Below are 16,648 nucleotides of genomic sequence, written 5' to 3' on the forward strand. Positions count from 1 at the left end.
ATTTATGTATGTGTACGTACGGACCTAACGTACGTGTGTATCAGTTTTGCGTTATACGGAAGATTTGCGTAAAAAAAAGAGTTAGGCCTTGTTTAGATGTGAAATTTTTTTAGATTTTATTACTGTAGCACTTTCGTTTGTTTGTGACAAATATTATCTAATCATGGATTAACTATGATCAAAAGATTTGTCTCGTAATTTACACCTAAACTATGTAATTAGTTTTTGTTTTCGTTTATATTTAATGTTTAATACATGTGCCGCAAGATTCGACGAGAAATCTTGAAAATTTTTTGGTTTTTAGGTGTGTAAAACAGGGCCTTAGTATTAATTCCTCTGGGACGGAAGAGGAGGAAAAAACTTGAGTAGGGGGTCTGGTTTGGGAAAGAGGGGAGGACAGGGAAACGGAAACCTGTCCGGAACGGAACCTGATGACCCCATCCGAATATCCTGGAGGATAAACCCAAGGACGAAGATGGCACCCCGGAATATTCCCGCCATTCCGCGTCCGCTTCGATTTCCACCCAACCCGACATCGGCCTCGGCTGCGTGCCTTGCCTTATATAATGCCACCTTCCGCTTCCCTTCCCCGTCGCGGCCTCGCCAACCCAATTCAATTTCGATTCCACCCACCCAGTTCATCCAACGCCTCGCCCATCTTCGCTTCGCCAACCGATCGGTAGAAGTAAACATCCTCAGTAAACACAACAATGGCCCTGCTCAAAGCCGCGCGCGTCGCCGACGTGCCCACGCTGGACGTGGTGGCCCCAGGCCTGGTGGTGGAGGCGGGCACGGCGTCGGTGGCGACGATGGTGAAGAGCGGCGGCGGCGGCGGCGGCGGCGGCGGGCGGTTCTCGGTGATCGGGCACCGCGGCAAGGGGATGAACGCGCTGGCGTCGGCGGACCCGCGGATGCAGGAGGTGCGCGAGAACACGGTCCGGTCCTTCAACGACGCCGCGCGCTTCCCCGTCGACTACGTCGAGTTCGACGTCCAGGTACTCATTCCATTCATTGCACAACCTACCAAACCTACCTCAGTAACGTCGAGTAGCAGTACTTTCCTTCCCAACTAGGCCTTGGGCCTTGTTTAGTTTATTCTGAAATTTAAAAAGTTTTTAAGATTTTTCGTCGTATTGAATTTTGCGGCACATACATTAAACATTAAATATAGATAAAAATAAAAATTAATCATACAATTTGACTATAAATCACGAGACGAATCTTTTTCTATGATTGAAAAATATTTATCATAAATAAACGAAAGTGCTGCAGTAACGAAATTTAAAATTTTTTCACATCTAAATAAAGCCGAAGAAGAAGAATAAAACACGGGGAGAAAAAAGAGAGAGAGAAAAGCGCTTAATCGCCTTCTTCCCGTTACTGCCTTAGGTATTGTTGTTTAGTTTGGAACCGTAGCACTTTCGTTTCTATTTGACAAATATTATCTAATTATAGAGTAACTAAGCTTAAAAGATTCATCTCGTAATTTACAGGTAAACTATACAATTAATTTATATTTTTATCTATATTTAATACTTTATACATGTGCTGTAAGATTTGATGCGATGGAGACTTTTGAAAAGATTTTGGTTTTTAGGTGAACTAAGGCCTCGTTTAGTTCCGAAAAGTGAAAAATTTTTGGTACTGTAGCAGTTTCGTTTGTTTGTGACAAATATTATCCAATCATAGACTAACTAGGATCAAAAGATTTGTCTCGTAATTTACAGCTAAACTGTGTAATTAGTTTTTGTTTTTGTCTATATTTAATGTTTCATGCATGTGCCACAAGATTCGATGTGACGGGAAATCTTGAAAACTTTTTGGTTTTCAGGGTGAACTAAACAAGGCCTAAACAAAGCCTTAATTAGGGTCGCGGTTACCGAGGCGAGCATCTGAGCTTGTTTGACGGGGACGGCAGATCCACCGGCGGAAGTGGGGACACGGGTGGCGTGCGGTTGCGATATCTGTCACGTGACTGGGCAGGCCGGTGTCACGTGCCGTGCCCCAGGCGGTGGTCGCCTCCACTCGCTTGCTCCATGTGCCGCGTCGCGTCCCGATCTGGCAGTGGCTGCCACCCCATCGTCAGCGCTGCCGGAGGCTGCGGACAGTGTCGTGTCAACTTTGCAAAACAACGTGCCCAGACCAGCGCAGCCCCGCCCCGGTTTGTTGTGCGCCGCCGCACCAGACGTCCAGACCGGGTCGTGACGTATTAGTCTATCTCGTACACATTTAAATAGGGTGTCATATATAAATATAATTGCTGACTTGGTAGGATCATTAAATGAAGGAATTTCATCAGAGGAGAGAGAAGTTTTATCTCCATGAAAGTTTTATCCTCATAAAACTCTTATGGCTCGGTTACCTAGTTTAGAGTTCCGGTAACTGTGACACGAACTATGCATTGAGACTGGATTTCGCGAGTCGTCATTTTATTACTAATATATATACCTGCTGCGTACGGGACATTATCCTGCTTAAGGCGGGTTTTTACAAGCTAATAAAAAAACAAATTACATAGCAAATCTATTAAGTATAATTAATCTATCATCAGCACATGTGGGTTACTGTAGCACTTAAGGCTAATTATGGAGTAACTAGGTTTAAAAAATTCGTCTCGCGATTTTCAACCAAACTGTGTAATTAGTTTATTTTTTTATCAACATTTAATGTTCCATGCACGTGTCCAAAGATTCGATAGGATAGATGAAAATTTTTTGGACGAGTAACTACACACAGCCTTACACAACTTTTGTCCTTAAAGTTTAGAAGAATTATAAACCACTTCGTCTACTATATACCGCAGCAAAAACACGACTTCGACTTCGCTAGTGGTTTCCACCGTGACTTCCTTTGCCGGTGCCGCATGAATTGGTCCCGTTTGCTTTAAACAATTCCACGATAACTTTAATAATCGATGCCAATTGCTTGAGAGCAGAGACCATCCACCGGACAGCTCTACGTCTCATTTGGTGTCCAAAGATCACGTCTGATTTGGTGTCGTAGACACTCCAAACAAGTCGGTTCAAAAGTGTGTTTTCAGAGTTTTAATCTAATTAATACTCCGTCTGTATATCCTTGTCGCAGTAATACTTAGTGATGAATGTTCCCTCTGGTAGTTTGCTCAAAACACGAGTACATAGATTATACTGAATGTGTTGCAAGAAACATACTGATTTGTCTACTTTTGCTTCTCCTCCTCCTACTCCTACTCTTCGTCTCTTCAATAATTCGGTGTGCAATGCAAAGATGCTGAGAAGAGAACCGTGAATACCAATTTTGCAGGTCACTAAAGATGGATGCCCAATCATCTTCCATGACAACTTCATCTTCACCCAAGAAGATGTAAGTGCATACGTACTACTACTTCATTAACGTGTTAAACCACGGAACTTTAGTTTATACCGGTACTGATACAGAGGCTAAATCTTTTCATTTTGACCTTTTTTTTTCAGGGTAAAATTTCACAGAAGCGTGTGACCGATATTCATCTGGAAGACTTCCTCCAGTATGGGCCCCAGAATGAGCAGGGGAAGGTACGGCGAGTCACCATGTTGCTTACTTATGAGATTGACAGTAATCATTAGCCAGTACCATCTGATGATGTTGTTTTTCTTTGCTCCTGAATGAAGGTTGGGAAGCCCCTGCTTCGCAGGCTGAAGGATGGTAGGATGGTGAACTGGAATGTGCAATCGGAGGATGCTCTTTGCACACTTGAAGAAGCGTTCGAGAAGGTCAATACAAGATTGGGCTTCAACGTTGAGCTGAAATTTGATGACAGTCTTGAATACCAGGAGGAAGAGCTCACTCGCATCCTCCAGGCCATCCTCAAGGTATAAATCCTACATACTTCTTTCAAAAGTTTATTGAGAGGTTCCTATCTAACTGCGTGGTACATTCGAGTTTCCAGGTGATTTTTGAGCATGCCAAGGATAGGCCTATACTTTTCTCTAGTTTTCAGCCCGATGCTGCACAGCTCATGCGTAAATTGCAAGGCACATATCCTGTAAGTAAACTGAACATGCACAGTGCAAGCATGCGTGAAACATCATAGCATTTGTTTTTTCATGTTTTATGAACAGCACTTCCCTTTCATGCTCTTGTATCAGGTCTACTTCCTGACAAACGGAGGGACAGAGCTATACACCGACGTGAGAAGGAACTCGTTGGAGGAGGCCGTCAAGCTTTGCCTCGCGAGTGGCATGCAAGGAATAGTTTCAGAAGCCCGCGGGATATTCAGGCACCCTGCTGCTGTACCAAAGATCAAAGAGGCTAACCTCTCCCTGCTAACCTATGGAACATTGAAGTAAGTGGTTCACGAAAATAGATGGAATTTGTAGCATTGCCTTGTTTGCATTACCTGAATTTTAGATGCTCATAGTCATAGTTGTCATCTGTATATCCTTGTCGCAGTAATGTGCCGGAGGCGGTGTACATGCAGCACCTCATGGGAGTGAATGGGGTGATCGTCGACCTGGTGCCGGAGATCACCGACGCAGTCTCGGAGCTCATTGCCCTGCCCGAGCCTGACCTGGAAGTGGACAACTTGAGCAACCAGGCAGCTAGAGGAGCCACAACACCGAATTTCTCGCAGCGCGAGATCTCGTTCTTGCTGAGGCTAATTCCTGAGCTTGTCCAATAATGCCTAGACTTCCAGGATGTCTATCATGGATGAATCATCTAATGTATTACTGATCTAGTGATATGCATGTATACAAGAAAAGAAGCCCTTGTGCAGGGTATTTGTTTGTCCTGGTCCCAGTTTTACTTTTGGTGATAGGAATGGGGATTTGATAATGCTGGCAAAATATTCAGTGCAAACCACATCTTCGGTGCAATCCATAAAAACCCAATTAAAATTATACTTAAAAGTTTTCAAAAGATTTAAAATTATGCACACCAATAGTGCATTTATAGATGTACATTGCCACAGAAATTGAGATTCAAACTCGTTCTATAAAAATTTATATGAAAATAACAAATTTTATTTGTATATGCACGTAATAAATTTCATTTGCATATGCACGGACTTTAGTGCATATGCAAATGAAATTTGTTATTTTCATATTAATTTTTATAAAACGAGTTTGAATATGCACTATTGGCTGCATAGTTTTAAATTTTGAAAACTTCTAAATATAATTTTATAAATGGTTTCCATGATTACACTAGTTTGCATTGCCCGAGGGAGGAGGGTGTTGTGAGGCCTGGCCCAAATATTCTGATGACAAGACCCAATAAAGAGTCTTGAGTGCAAGGAACTGTTTGAGTTAATCCATAATGTGTTGAATCCACGTGACTCTTCTCGACTCTTCGCTCCTTTCCCCTTGCTACAGGTGACAAGGAGGCGACGCGTTTTCCTGGTGGCGATTCCACCGCCCCTTCTCCTCTTCGGCGACCGCGTAGGTGCTGGAGATGGAGGAGGGTCGGGGAATCGCTGCTCGGGTGTAGTTAGGTTTCGTAGATGTCTCCCTAGGTCTAGGTTGTGCTCGCCGTTAACTGTTGACGGTGGAGTTAGAGTTTGTCGGGGGAAGTTTTCTTCTTCGCGGCTGCGTCTTCCTGGTGGCGCCGGCGAGGCGGTGGCAACGGGGTCGCAGGGGAATAAATTCCTCTGGTCTCTTCCTCGCCCCTTTGGTGTCTGCTCTTGGCGTCAATGGCGAGGCATCCCCTATTCTGGAGTCCATGGCCGGCGACGCATCTTCCTACTCAGGTGATGTTGTTGCTGGTCCTTTTGCTCAAGGATGTGGTGCGGCTGTTGGGTGATGTGGTTGATGGCCGGATGGATCTGCATCGATTTCCCCTTGGCGGAGCTTTTCGTAGACGGCGATGGCAGACCCAGGAGCTGGACGGGGTGGGGCGTGACCCCGGTCGATGTGCGACCGCCGTAGGCATCATCCCATCTTCTGAGATGGGTGTGTTCTTCGACTCCTTTAAAAGCCAGAGGGCGATGGGCCTTCTCCAGCTCATGGTGGCTCCGGGCGTCTTCTCCGTTGGCGGTGATCGGCGACGGCGATGGCGATTCCGGACTTCGTCGGTTTGCAAGGGATCTGGGGACTGGATTGTAATTTTTTCTTTTCTCGGGGTCCTTTGCGTAGTTTGGCTAGCACAGTTGCTCATGCATCCTTATAGTATGTCTCTGTATTTGTACCCGTACTTGTATGTTTTCTTTATCTAGAAATACAGATACATGCTTTCAAAAAAAAAATAATCCATAATGTGTTGGGAATTGGTACGAGCAGTAAGAGCATCTCCAAGAGTGGGGAGTAAGAGCATCTCTAAGAGTGCCCTATATTTCTTCCTCATCCATATTTTTCAGGAAAAAGAAAAAATCATCTCTAAGAGTCTCTCATATCTCTTTCCCATTTTTCTACAGAAGAAGTAGAAGGAGGTGGAAAAATAAAAGGAGAAAAATACAGGGTTCCTGACGCAAAAATATAAGACCAAATCGTAGAAAAAAGTGTAAAAAAAGCTTTCAAGATAAAAAAATAGAAAACTTTTGAAGATGACTTTTTCCTCTCTTTTTTCTTCCTACTAATAATAATTTAGGAGTTGGTAAATATCATATTTTGAGGAACAAAATATGGGGAACTCTTGGTGATGCTCTAAGAGCTTCTCCAACAGTACCTAATAATTTATTCTAAAAATGTGTTTTTCAACACCAAAAAAAATTGGGAGAAAAAATATGACCATCTCTAACATTTTTAATAAATTCACTCCTAAGGTATAGAAGACAATTTTAAATCATGAATTCTAATACTATTTCTAAATTATCCTAGCCACTTTTATATTTTTTCTCCAATAACTCACTCCTAAAATATAGAAGACAATTTTACATCGGGAATCATAATACTATTTCTAAATTATCCCAACCATTTTTATATATTTTTCTGTCTTGGACATTTGCATCAGGAACCTTTTGCTACTATTTTTTTGTCCTTCCACTGTAGATTGGGAGACCGATAAGGACCACACATCTTTGCGCTCATTGTGTGATTTTTTCCAAGTGCCAAAAGATTAGGAGATAGTATTGGGACCTCTTGGAGATGGGGTTTTTTCTATTCTTGCAAAAAATCCTAGATTAGGAGGCTTTAGTGGGAACCCTTGGAGATGCTCTAATATGATGTTTTTTGGTTTGAGAAATGAGTTGGTCTATCATCTTTTCACTCTTTTTTTAGTTTGTGAATTAGAATGAGTTGATCCATCATCACCTCATTTTCACATGAGGAATCAAAGGAGTTGACTTATTTCTTGAACCCTTATTCCTTAAAGGCTCATCTAGAATTGAGTTATTCTTATTCCTACACTCTATAATTTTTCCAGTGCATGGCTTGGCATTGTCAGATTAAACTTATGCATATTGAGAAGGATGCGATGAAAAACGGTACAAGATTAAACTTGTGCTTGTTGCGAAGCATGCGATGAAAAACGGTACAGATTCAGGATTTCAAAGTGAAGTTTTTCATCTTTTATTGTTGGTATATATTTGCTGTGTAGTTCACTTTTAACCAACAACCACTCATATGCCTGATATTATCCTAAACGCTAAACAATGGGTCACTTTGCCATTTAGATGTTATTTAAGTGACTACTTAAACCGGCAAAATGGGCATTTAAATAGGATAATAGCCAATTAAACAGAAACAATGTAGCATCACGTATCATTTTGCAAGGACCTGTCCAGGTTAATCCAACTAAACCAAGTGTCATTCTCTTGACTGACTAGATTAAGGCCAATTCACCACGCTAATCCCTACTTTGTGCACTCCACTAGCGCAATGCATGAAATACATACCGCCATGAACCAAGTTTTATCTCACGCAAGTAGAGCACAATTTGCAAAGTGTACAGGAAGCTCACACTTTATACCCAACATATTTTGTTACCGTCTTAACTCACTTTCCTAATTTATTTGACAGTGGATTAGAGGTGCCCATCTCATCCACTTGATATGCCACCGATTGTACTCGAGCTTGTTCAAGTGGCCTCCCCATCGCAAGTGCCCCGTGCGTGCTCCTTGAGAATTTTTTTTTTATTTTTAGCCCATTTTTAAAACAAATTTCAATTTTGACACGTTTTTGAAAAAAATTTCAAATCTAGGCCGTTTGGCCCCGCCACCATGCATGGCGGGGCAAAATCACTGGACCCCGCCATGCATGGTGGCGGGGTACACCCTGCCACGTGGCATTTGCATGGCACTCGTGGCTAAAGTGGGCTGACGTGGACCCCGCCGTGGATCATGGCGGGGTAGGGGTACCCCGCCGTGGATCATGGCGGGGTATGCCCGCGCCCTACTTAGCCGGCCGAACGGCCATCTTTCTCTCATTTCTCTCCCTCACTCAGCCCGAGGGTCTCTCTTTCTCTCCCTCTCTCACACCCAAGCTCCGCTCTTCTCCGGTGCCCCTCCGCGTCGTCCTTCACCCCCATTGCCCCGCCTCGGCGTCCCTCTCCGCTGCGTATTCCCCACCTCGTCGTTCTCCACGGTTGTTTTTCCGGCCACCCCTCGTTTGGAGAAGGTAAATTTCTTACAACCTTTACGTTTTCATAGTTTAAATAACTTCAATTGTTTATTTTAATATGTTTAGTAAGTCTCTTGTTACGTTACTTTGTTTAGTTATGTGATTTGTGTTGAATTATTTTCGCGTATTTAGATGGAGGACTCGTATCGTGAGTCGATTTGGCGAAAAAATGGTCGTCCTAGAGAGTTGTACCCCGATGTGTCTTGCAAGGATGCCCCCGTGCCTCCCGAGGAACCTATTCCTAACTGTGATTGTAGACATCCGGCACACGTGAGCCAGTCGAGACATCCGGATACTGCGGCACGTTGCTTCTATACTTGTTATAGTTATAGCGTAAGTCACTGTGCCCTTTATTTTTCTTATTGGTTTTTTATGTTTTTATTCCCAATGAGACAATTGAAACTCTTTTGTAGCCCTACTTCCGGTGCTTTTTCTTCCAATGGATCGACGGGCCGGACAAGTTTGATCATTGCAAACGTGAGTTGTTTACTCGCTGGGTTCCGCCCCCCCTAACCCTCCTCCTATGACGGAGGAAGAGAAGGCCGTCGCCTCTGCACGGCGGCTCGAGGATCCTCCGAAGTGTCATTGCGGAGAACAAGCCGTGATAAATCCACGGAATGAACTAGAGTTTGTTTGTCCTCTGCGGCGTGAAGTAAGTTTTGATTCAATCTTAAAATTTCAGTTGGTATATGTGTGTTCTAATGTGTTCTTTTTGTAGGATCGTGGTTTTCGAAAGTGCCGTTTCAAGGAGTGGATCTATGGTCCAAAGAGCCATTGGCCAGAGCCTGAGAAGCAGGAGGAGGTTCTACAGTGGAAGAAGAAGCGGAGGTCTATTGCGCCTCCCGTGATGTGCAAATGTGGTGTTGAAGCTAGCTACGGCCTAGTTCCTTCAGGTCTTGGGATTGGCCACTTCTGTGGCCACATGATCGACTATGATGAGGTTTGCTAGGACTGTGCACATTTAGTACTACTATACTCATATATTTGTTTTTGTACGCTAACTTTGTATTCATATATTTCCCGTAACAGAGCACTCAGAAATGCAAATGGGAATCATCTGATGATGTGTTTAAGTTCAAAGATGAATATAAGGCAAGAGTAGCAGTTCGCAAGACGAGAGGTTATCCTGCAAACTACGTCACTGATTTTGTGAAGGACCATAAGAAGAAAATGCTTGCATTCGCCCAGGAGTTGCGTGTTCGTAACCCTGCGAGTATTGCATGGAAGAAGTGGTCCGAGGAGAGGGAAAAGGAGATAGAGGAGTACCGTGCAAGCAAGGCTGAAGAGCATGCAAGGAAGGCTGCGGAGGAGGCTGAGCGAGTTGAGATGCAATGCTTGAACGATACTATTGCCTCATTATGTGCTAGTGAGTCATTTAATTTTTGAAAGTGAAACTGTTTGTTTCTCTGAAATGAATATGTTATTAATTCTTTAAATTTTGTACTTACAGAGATTGGATGCACCGGAAACTGGCAAGCAGATGTGGGCCGTGCTAAGTACGCGGAGAATATGATATTAGGGCGGGACGGTGCAGTTGGTGGCACTGCTAGCCGTCCGATTGTGGTCAAAGAGGAGGCCGAGGCGGAGGAAGACGACGACACCGGAAGGATAGGCGACCTCATTCGTCTTGCCGAGGAATTGGGGTACCCTCAGGAGGAGCATGACTATGAAATGGGAAGGATAGGCGACCTACTTCGTCTTTCAGAGGAGGGTGAGGCGTCAGGGCCGATGCCTGTCGGTGCCTCAGAGGAGGGTGAGGCTGCATACCACAACCAGAAGACATCGGTCTACGACTCATGGTGGCCAACAGACATGACCGAGGAAGAGGGACAGTTATACTCTCAGGCGGCAGAAGAGGCGGAGGCAGCTTACTACGAGAGACAGGCTAGTGAGGCCAAGGCAGCGGAGGCGAGCATGGGTAAGGAGGCTGTAGTGGACGATTGGGAGTCCGAGGACGAGTTGCTTACGCAGTGGTGCACGCAGTTTGATTGATGTGGTAATGTATGTGAGTGGCTTAGGGATGAGACTTTTGTACTATGAAACTTGTCATGTAATAATTTGTACTCCGACGTATTTCAATTTGATCGCTCCTCGCCAAAGTCCACAGCTGTCAGAATGTTTTAACTAACATAACAATTTAAAAAGATTTTCTAATATGTTTAACTAATATAACAATTAAAAGTTTTGTTTCTTGCGTGTTTAGGTGCTATTTTTTTGTGTAATATTTAAAAAGCAATAGAGGAAGTCACTTTGATTAGTGCCATGAAAGGTACATGGGGTTCTGGCCAATTTCTGGCTACCCTGCCATGGCTGGGGGCGGGTTAGGGGTACCCCGCCATGCCCCATGGCGGGGTACCCCTAACCCGCCCCCAGCCATGGCGGGGTAGCCAGAAATTGGCCAGAACCTTTGCTGCAGTGTCTTTGTTCGGTTTTTGTTAACCGATTGTCCTGGTTCGCAGCTGGTTTGGCAAGACTGAGATTTTTACGTAAATACCAAAGATACTTTAGAACGAACAACTTAAATAATTCTCACTAATGCTTAAAAAAGGTACATCAAATATCTAGAAATATGTCAGTTACCAACGTGCTGGAAATAACAATATGTCACAGGTACTACATGACAAGTCCCAACTGCTAAACATGTATAATCTAATCATCGCCAGGGATGTAGCGGTTTCGCGGCTTCCGTCGCCTCCTAGGATTGGTAGGCACCACGTTGCTTGTCCACCCCACGTCCGTGCGGTCTCGCCGCTGCCTCTCGCGCTGCCGCCTATGGACACGCTCCATCTCCTGTGTGGACGAAGTACCCTGCAAACAAGCACCCTAATGAGCAATTTTAATTTTTGAATCATGCAAATATAGAAAAGTAAAAGCACAGCATAGGCACCTGGTGCTCGACGTGTGTGTACTCCTCCTGTGTGTACTCCACCCCCTGTGTGTACTCCACCCCCTGTGTGTACTCCACCCCCTGTGTGTACTCCTCCTATGTGTACTCCACCCCCTGTGTACCAATAGGAGCACCGCCTAGCTGTGAGGTACCCATCTCCTCGTGACCGGTGAACTCCCACTGTAACTCGTCGTCGTCGTCGTCGCCACTAGTCGTGGAGTACTGAAGGGCCTCGTCGTCATCGTCCACGTCCGCTGGACCCTTCCCTGTGTACTGCGGAGTACGTACAGAGGAGGAAGCGGCCCTAGCCGAAGTAGCTCTGGTGGACATCGAGGCCGTCTGGCTCCTAGACAACATGGGGTGCAACGGAGGCGCATATGTCGTGTCTGCACAGCTCAGCTTAGCCGCTAACTTCTTGCAGCCCTTTTTGATTTTCTGCAGGTTAAAATGACAACATGCATTATTCAGTTGTAATTGCTTTGTAATAATGAATTTTTTTATCGAAAGTACCTTCACAAAGCTGCGAAGAGGGTTGCTCTTGTCGTCTCTACTCCGGAACAGTTGCCTACTAGCTTCCTCGGAGTAGTTAGACAACTGTTGTGACTACAACATCACACACAACATTAACTCGATCATTTGGACAACTGTTGTGCCATAAACATCAAATAATACATGAAAGTCCAAGGTACTTACCACATATCTATTTAAGGGGGCCCTAAGAACCTGTTTGTCAACCCTTTGCGCCTCGTCGAACGCATCGGTGATGTCATCCTCACCACCCTCATCTGCAGGGGTGTTGGTGTACGGGACCATGATATGAGTCCTCGTACTCCGGTGCAGCCACTGTAGGTACTCCATCCATCTGGCCGGGTCGTGCGGTGGTAGTGAGTTGACGAGGGGAACCTGCCTGTGATACCAAGTCTGCAAATGTGCATCGTGCCTGACCGCCCAATCCTTTTGCGTGGACCGGAACCTACGATCAATCCTGCAAAAATATATTGCATTAGCAACGAGCCAGTTTATGGAAACAAACAAAGTGCCATCATACCTATGCAGCTCAGCGTTTGTGGAATACAGCGGTGGAATCCCCTGCAGCCTCCCGAACTGTCTGTAAACCCTGCAAGGGTAGTGCATCTCGACCACGTGGAAGAAGATGAGTGGGCCATCGTAAAGCCAATCGCTATCCTCCTCCTCGCAGCATGGACTAAGGTACCCCTCTAGCTCCCACCGAGACCACGGTGACCATGTGACCTGCAAAATTTGTAAACTTATTTTTAGTATTTCAAAATAAAACGCATTAATAGTGCATTTAGTACTAAAAGTGAATTGAACTTACGTAGTTGTGTGTCAACATGTCTAGCTCGTCAGTGTACTGCCTGTACCTCCTGTCTGCTTCGCCCCTGACTACCTTAGCATCTGTCCAGAGGAAAAGGGCGGTGGGTCCAACATCTTCATGCACCCATACCTGCAATTAACACAAACATAATGTCACAAATGCCTTAAGTGTTATGAACAAATCGAAATAGCAAATGCACTTACAGGCAAACCCGGAGGTTTAGTGGGCCTTCCAACTGGAAAACGCTCCCAAATCCAAACCTGAAGTAGATATGAGCAGCCACCTAGGTTTCCATTCGAAGACTGGCGACGACAGGCCTGGCAAAGCTGACGGTATGTCCATGCAAGCACCGCGGTACCCCAACTGTAGCCGGCAATGTTGTCCAGTGGCTGCATAAGGATCCTCAGGAAAATCCAGCTGATGCTGTCTCCTGAGGAATCAGGGAACAAGAAACCCCCCAAGAAGTGCCACAACCACACCTTTGCATACATCTCCACCTCATGATCTGGAGCATCAGGTGGTGGTCCTGCACCAAAGTTCTGCGTAATCCAAGACGTCGAGACTCCTGAGGTCTTCCTGCAATTACCAGTAAACCAATATTGTATAAATATAGATGTATCTAAAATGGTTGTATTAGTAATTTCAATGGGACTCAAATATGAACTTACTTGGTGCCTTTAACTTCAGCATCTGATGGCCGCCTGCCACAAAACTCCTGTACCAAGTCTAGCCAAGTAGACTCATCGACGACCCCAGTCACCGGATGACCAGACAAACTCAAACACAATATCATCTTCACATCCTGCAATGTGATAGTCATTTCTCCACAAGGTGTGTGGAAGGTGTGCGTCTCTGGTCTCCACCTGCATCGTTATAATGTTGTGTATATCAATTATTTGAGGGCACATATTTAACAAACAAATTAAAGTAATGTAAAATGCTATGTTACCTGTCAACAAAAGCAGTAAGAACTGCAGGGTCTAGAGTGGGAAGTCCACTGTTGTAGACCCGGACGATCTCAAGAAAGCCTGCACGACGAATGTACGGCGCGTATCGCTCGTTCCAGCTGTGTACGTGGTGCGTGCGACCACGAAGCACACACAACGGCCTCTGCTGCTCCGACAAGGCCTTGGCCCGGTGGTCCTTGTCGTAGTCCGCCTCAATGAGGCTAAAGCGGGGATGAGGTGCCCGCGCCGCCATCGTAGCCCGCCTGTTTCAAAAATGAAATAAACAACATTAGTACAATTATTAACATTAGTAATAAGACAAAGCAAGTAAATTTGAAGACAAATAACATAAATGCATGATTACTAAGAATTTTGATAAGCACAAAGATTAATAAACAACCTCTTGTCTACCCCTCCTATGAAATCTAGCGTTATGACCAGGTTTCTTGCAAATGCTGCATAGGTTCTGCGCACGTTCTTCGTTGAAGTCACCGCCACCATACATGTCATCGCCATAACCTTTCATATTGTCCATATCGCCTTTCAGTCGCTTCTTCTTCCTCCTTCCCTTCCCTACCTTTCTTAGATCCGGATAAGGCACGTAGTCCTCACCATAATATGGAGGCCACTGCGACTCGTCAAGGTACGGCTCGAAACTCTTCTCCCAAACATTTAGGGTGTTGGCACGGAGATACAAGGGTGACATGTATGGTTCAACTGTATGGTCAAAACCTCTAAGCCGACAAGACGTAATCATGTGTGAGCAAGGGGCATGCATGATCTGAGGTACGTTGCAACTGCATTCTACTTTTTCGAGATCCACACGGTACGTTCGCCCACCAAATCGTTCGCCGCCAAGGTTTGTGCCCCCTCTAGCTCGTACGCTAAAAACAAGTCTTTCTCGTCCATAGGGCTCACCAACCTGTTGCTTGGACAACTCCTCAGCCTCCTGCAAATATTCGTGTGCAGCCTTCCCCCATCTTCCAAGCTCCTCTTCATTCCTCAGGGCTAGGCCATACCGCGTAACAAAATATTCATTGCACTTCTTAAAAGAGAACTCAACAATACCGGACACTGGTAGAGATCGAACGCCTTTGAACACACGATTGAAAGACTCAGAGGAGTTTGTTGTCATTATGCCATACCGAATCCCACCCTCATCATATGCTAATGCCCACTTCGCTTTATTTTCCATCTGCTGATCTAACCATTCCTTGCCCGCTCGGTTCATCATCTTCTGTAGTTCCGCCATTGTCTCCTTAAACTGGTGTTCCGTACGTTTATTACAAAGTTCCTTTAACTTGTCTGCCACCTCCTTCTTCCGTTGACGGCGCCAGAAATTAGCGGCAAAATGCCTCATGCACCAACGATGCACTAGGGGTGGGTGCCCATCAATGTGTTCACCGGCAGCATTAAGAATTCCAATGTGACGGTCCGATATCAAACAAATGGTGCGAGAAGGACCAAGGACGTGAAGACGGAGCAGACGCATGAACCATGACCACGAATCATTGTTCTCCCCCTCTGCCAAAGCAAAAGCCAGTGGCACAATTTGATTCTCAGGGTCTACAGCAGCAGCCATCATCAATGTACCTCTATATTTGCCGGTGAGGAATGTGCCGTCAACTAGAACAACTGGCCGGCAATACTGAAATGCACGCTTACACTGATCAAAATACCAGAACACACGGTACAGAATATGCCTCAACGGGTTCTAAAGATAAAACCCTCCTGTGTATATGAACCATCTCATGCCAGGGTTGAAGTGTTGCATTGCACACAAAATGCGTGGAACCCTGTTATAGGCTTCCTCCCAACTACCCCACCGAATTGCCAGGGCAATTTGCTTTGCCCGCCAGGCCTTTCCATATGTTACCTCATACCCAACAAAAGTGGCTATGGTCTCCTGCAAGAAAGACACCGATACGTCGTTGTCCGCATCTACAAGACCCAATATACGGCGAGCAAGGTACCGAGCCGTCAACTGGGGATGGTACCGTTTGCCCTTGTTAGTCTGGCATCTGTGCGGCTGCTCCACTGAAGTTACCTTCCACTTCCCATCACTCGACCGTTTCCGTGCATTCAACTTCCACGTGCACGGGAACCCTGCCTTGCATACTATTTGAAATTTTACCTCCTTGTCGGAATGCCGAACCGTGTACGGCCTATGATGATACACAGCATAGTCCTGAAGGAACAACTTCATCTCAGACATCGTATTGAAAAGCATTCCCTTCCTGAGTATTAAATTTTCATGGTTGTACAATGATTCCTTACAAATCTGCAAACCCGTGTCACAAACCGCCATATGCGACATGCTGACATCCATATAATTTGGAACACCGGTAAAGGGCAAGCCAGCCTCCCTCAGCTGTGTAAGCTCTGCCGATGTATAAGAGGGTGGTGCAACGTAAGGTTCCGCCACTCGAACCCGACCCCATCCTTCGTATTCCTCTCCATCAACTGGATACCCTGTGGCTAAATTGCCGTGAGTGTGCGTTGCATGAAGTACCTCAAGCGGAACTCCTGAGGGCATGCCACGAACCGATGCACACATGCCAGGTGAACCTACTTCCTCATTTTCTGATTCCTCAGAATCAGAGCAAACATCATCACCAATCATTTCATCCTCTGCCGCCTCATTCTCCTCTTGTTCAAACTCGTCTACATCAAAATCATTTCTTATTTGACCAACTGGAGGAGATTGAACCCGCTCCTGCGTCCAATTACCATCCAAGTCCATACTCTCCATAGTTTGTTGGACCTGCACACCACAATCACCACCGTCGTCGAAGGACGGCTCCTCATTCTCAACAGTCTCCAACACCAACTCAGCCATGCCTACATTCGAACCTTGGATGACCTTATTGTATCGGGACCACTCAGCTTGGTTGCACAACTCCATCATCACATAGTGTGCCCTATTCTTTCCAACATCAAACCTACCCTTTAGTGTGAAAGAATC

General features: G+C 45.4%; 3 protein-coding genes across 3 annotated transcripts; 2 read left to right on the forward strand and 1 right to left on the reverse strand.

Moving 5' to 3' along the window:
• Positions 576–4,751, forward strand: LOC8059588 (glycerophosphodiester phosphodiesterase GDPD1, chloroplastic). Its single transcript, XM_002452118.2, has 7 exons — positions 576–995; positions 3,283–3,342; positions 3,453–3,533; positions 3,630–3,830; positions 3,908–4,003; positions 4,107–4,303; positions 4,411–4,751. The coding sequence occupies exons 1-7, from the start codon at positions 711–713 to the stop codon at positions 4,637–4,639; spliced, it is 1,149 nt and encodes a 382-aa protein (XP_002452163.1). The 5' UTR covers positions 576–710; the 3' UTR covers positions 4,640–4,751.
• LOC110434807 lies at positions 9,333–10,505 on the forward strand. Its single transcript, XM_021459534.1, has 3 exons — positions 9,333–9,453; positions 9,543–9,879; positions 9,964–10,505. Exons 1-3 carry the CDS (start codon positions 9,361–9,363, stop codon positions 10,503–10,505), a joined length of 972 nt encoding a protein of 323 aa, XP_021315209.1. The 5' UTR covers positions 9,333–9,360.
• LOC8056793 (serine/threonine-protein phosphatase 7 long form homolog) lies at positions 11,497–13,942 on the reverse strand. The gene is made up of 8 exons (XM_021459535.1): positions 13,686–13,942; positions 13,405–13,599; positions 12,940–13,312; positions 12,737–12,865; positions 12,449–12,651; positions 12,094–12,385; positions 11,911–12,003; positions 11,497–11,835 (listed from the first exon to the last, which is right to left on the reverse strand). Exons 1-8 carry the CDS (start codon positions 13,934–13,936, stop codon positions 11,497–11,499), a joined length of 1,875 nt encoding a protein of 624 aa, XP_021315210.1. The 5' UTR covers positions 13,937–13,942.

Source organism: Sorghum bicolor, chromosome 4, assembly GCF_000003195.3.
Source record: "Sorghum bicolor cultivar BTx623 chromosome 4, Sorghum_bicolor_NCBIv3, whole genome shotgun sequence".
Taxonomy (NCBI): domain Eukaryota; kingdom Viridiplantae; phylum Streptophyta; class Magnoliopsida; order Poales; family Poaceae; genus Sorghum; species Sorghum bicolor.

What these genes read in the sequence shown, in the direction of transcription:
- LOC8059588 (XM_002452118.2), top strand. Translation starts at nt 711, where the DNA reads ATGGCCCTGCTCAAAGCCGCGCGCGTCGCCGACGTGCCCACGCTGGAC. An exon ending in ACGTCGAGTTCGACGTCCAG is followed by an intron (nt 996 to 3,282) that starts GTACTCATTCCA and finishes CCAATTTTGCAG; the next exon opens with GTCACTAAAGATGGATGCCC. An exon ending in TCATCTTCACCCAAGAAGAT is followed by an intron (nt 3,343 to 3,452) that starts GTAAGTGCATAC and finishes TTTTTTTTTCAG; the next exon opens with GGTAAAATTTCACAGAAGCG.
- LOC110434807 (XM_021459534.1), top strand. Translation starts at nt 9,361, where the DNA reads ATGTGCAAATGTGGTGTTGAAGCTAGCTACGGCCTAGTTCCTTCAGGT. An exon ending in ACATGATCGACTATGATGAG is followed by an intron (nt 9,454 to 9,542) that starts GTTTGCTAGGAC and finishes TTCCCGTAACAG; the next exon opens with AGCACTCAGAAATGCAAATG. An exon ending in TATTGCCTCATTATGTGCTA is followed by an intron (nt 9,880 to 9,963) that starts GTGAGTCATTTA and finishes TTGTACTTACAG; the next exon opens with AGATTGGATGCACCGGAAAC.
- LOC8056793 (XM_021459535.1), bottom strand. Translation starts at nt 13,936, where the DNA reads ATGGCGGCGCGGGCACCTCATCCCCGCTTTAGCCTCATTGAGGCGGAC. An exon ending in CCCCCTTAAATAGATATGTG is followed by an intron (nt 12,004 to 12,093) that starts GTAAGTACCTTG and finishes GTGATGTTGTAG; the next exon opens with TCACAACAGTTGTCTAACTA. An exon ending in CTCTTCGCAGCTTTGTGAAG is followed by an intron (nt 11,836 to 11,910) that starts GTACTTTCGATA and finishes TTTAACCTGCAG; the next exon opens with AAAATCAAAAAGGGCTGCAA.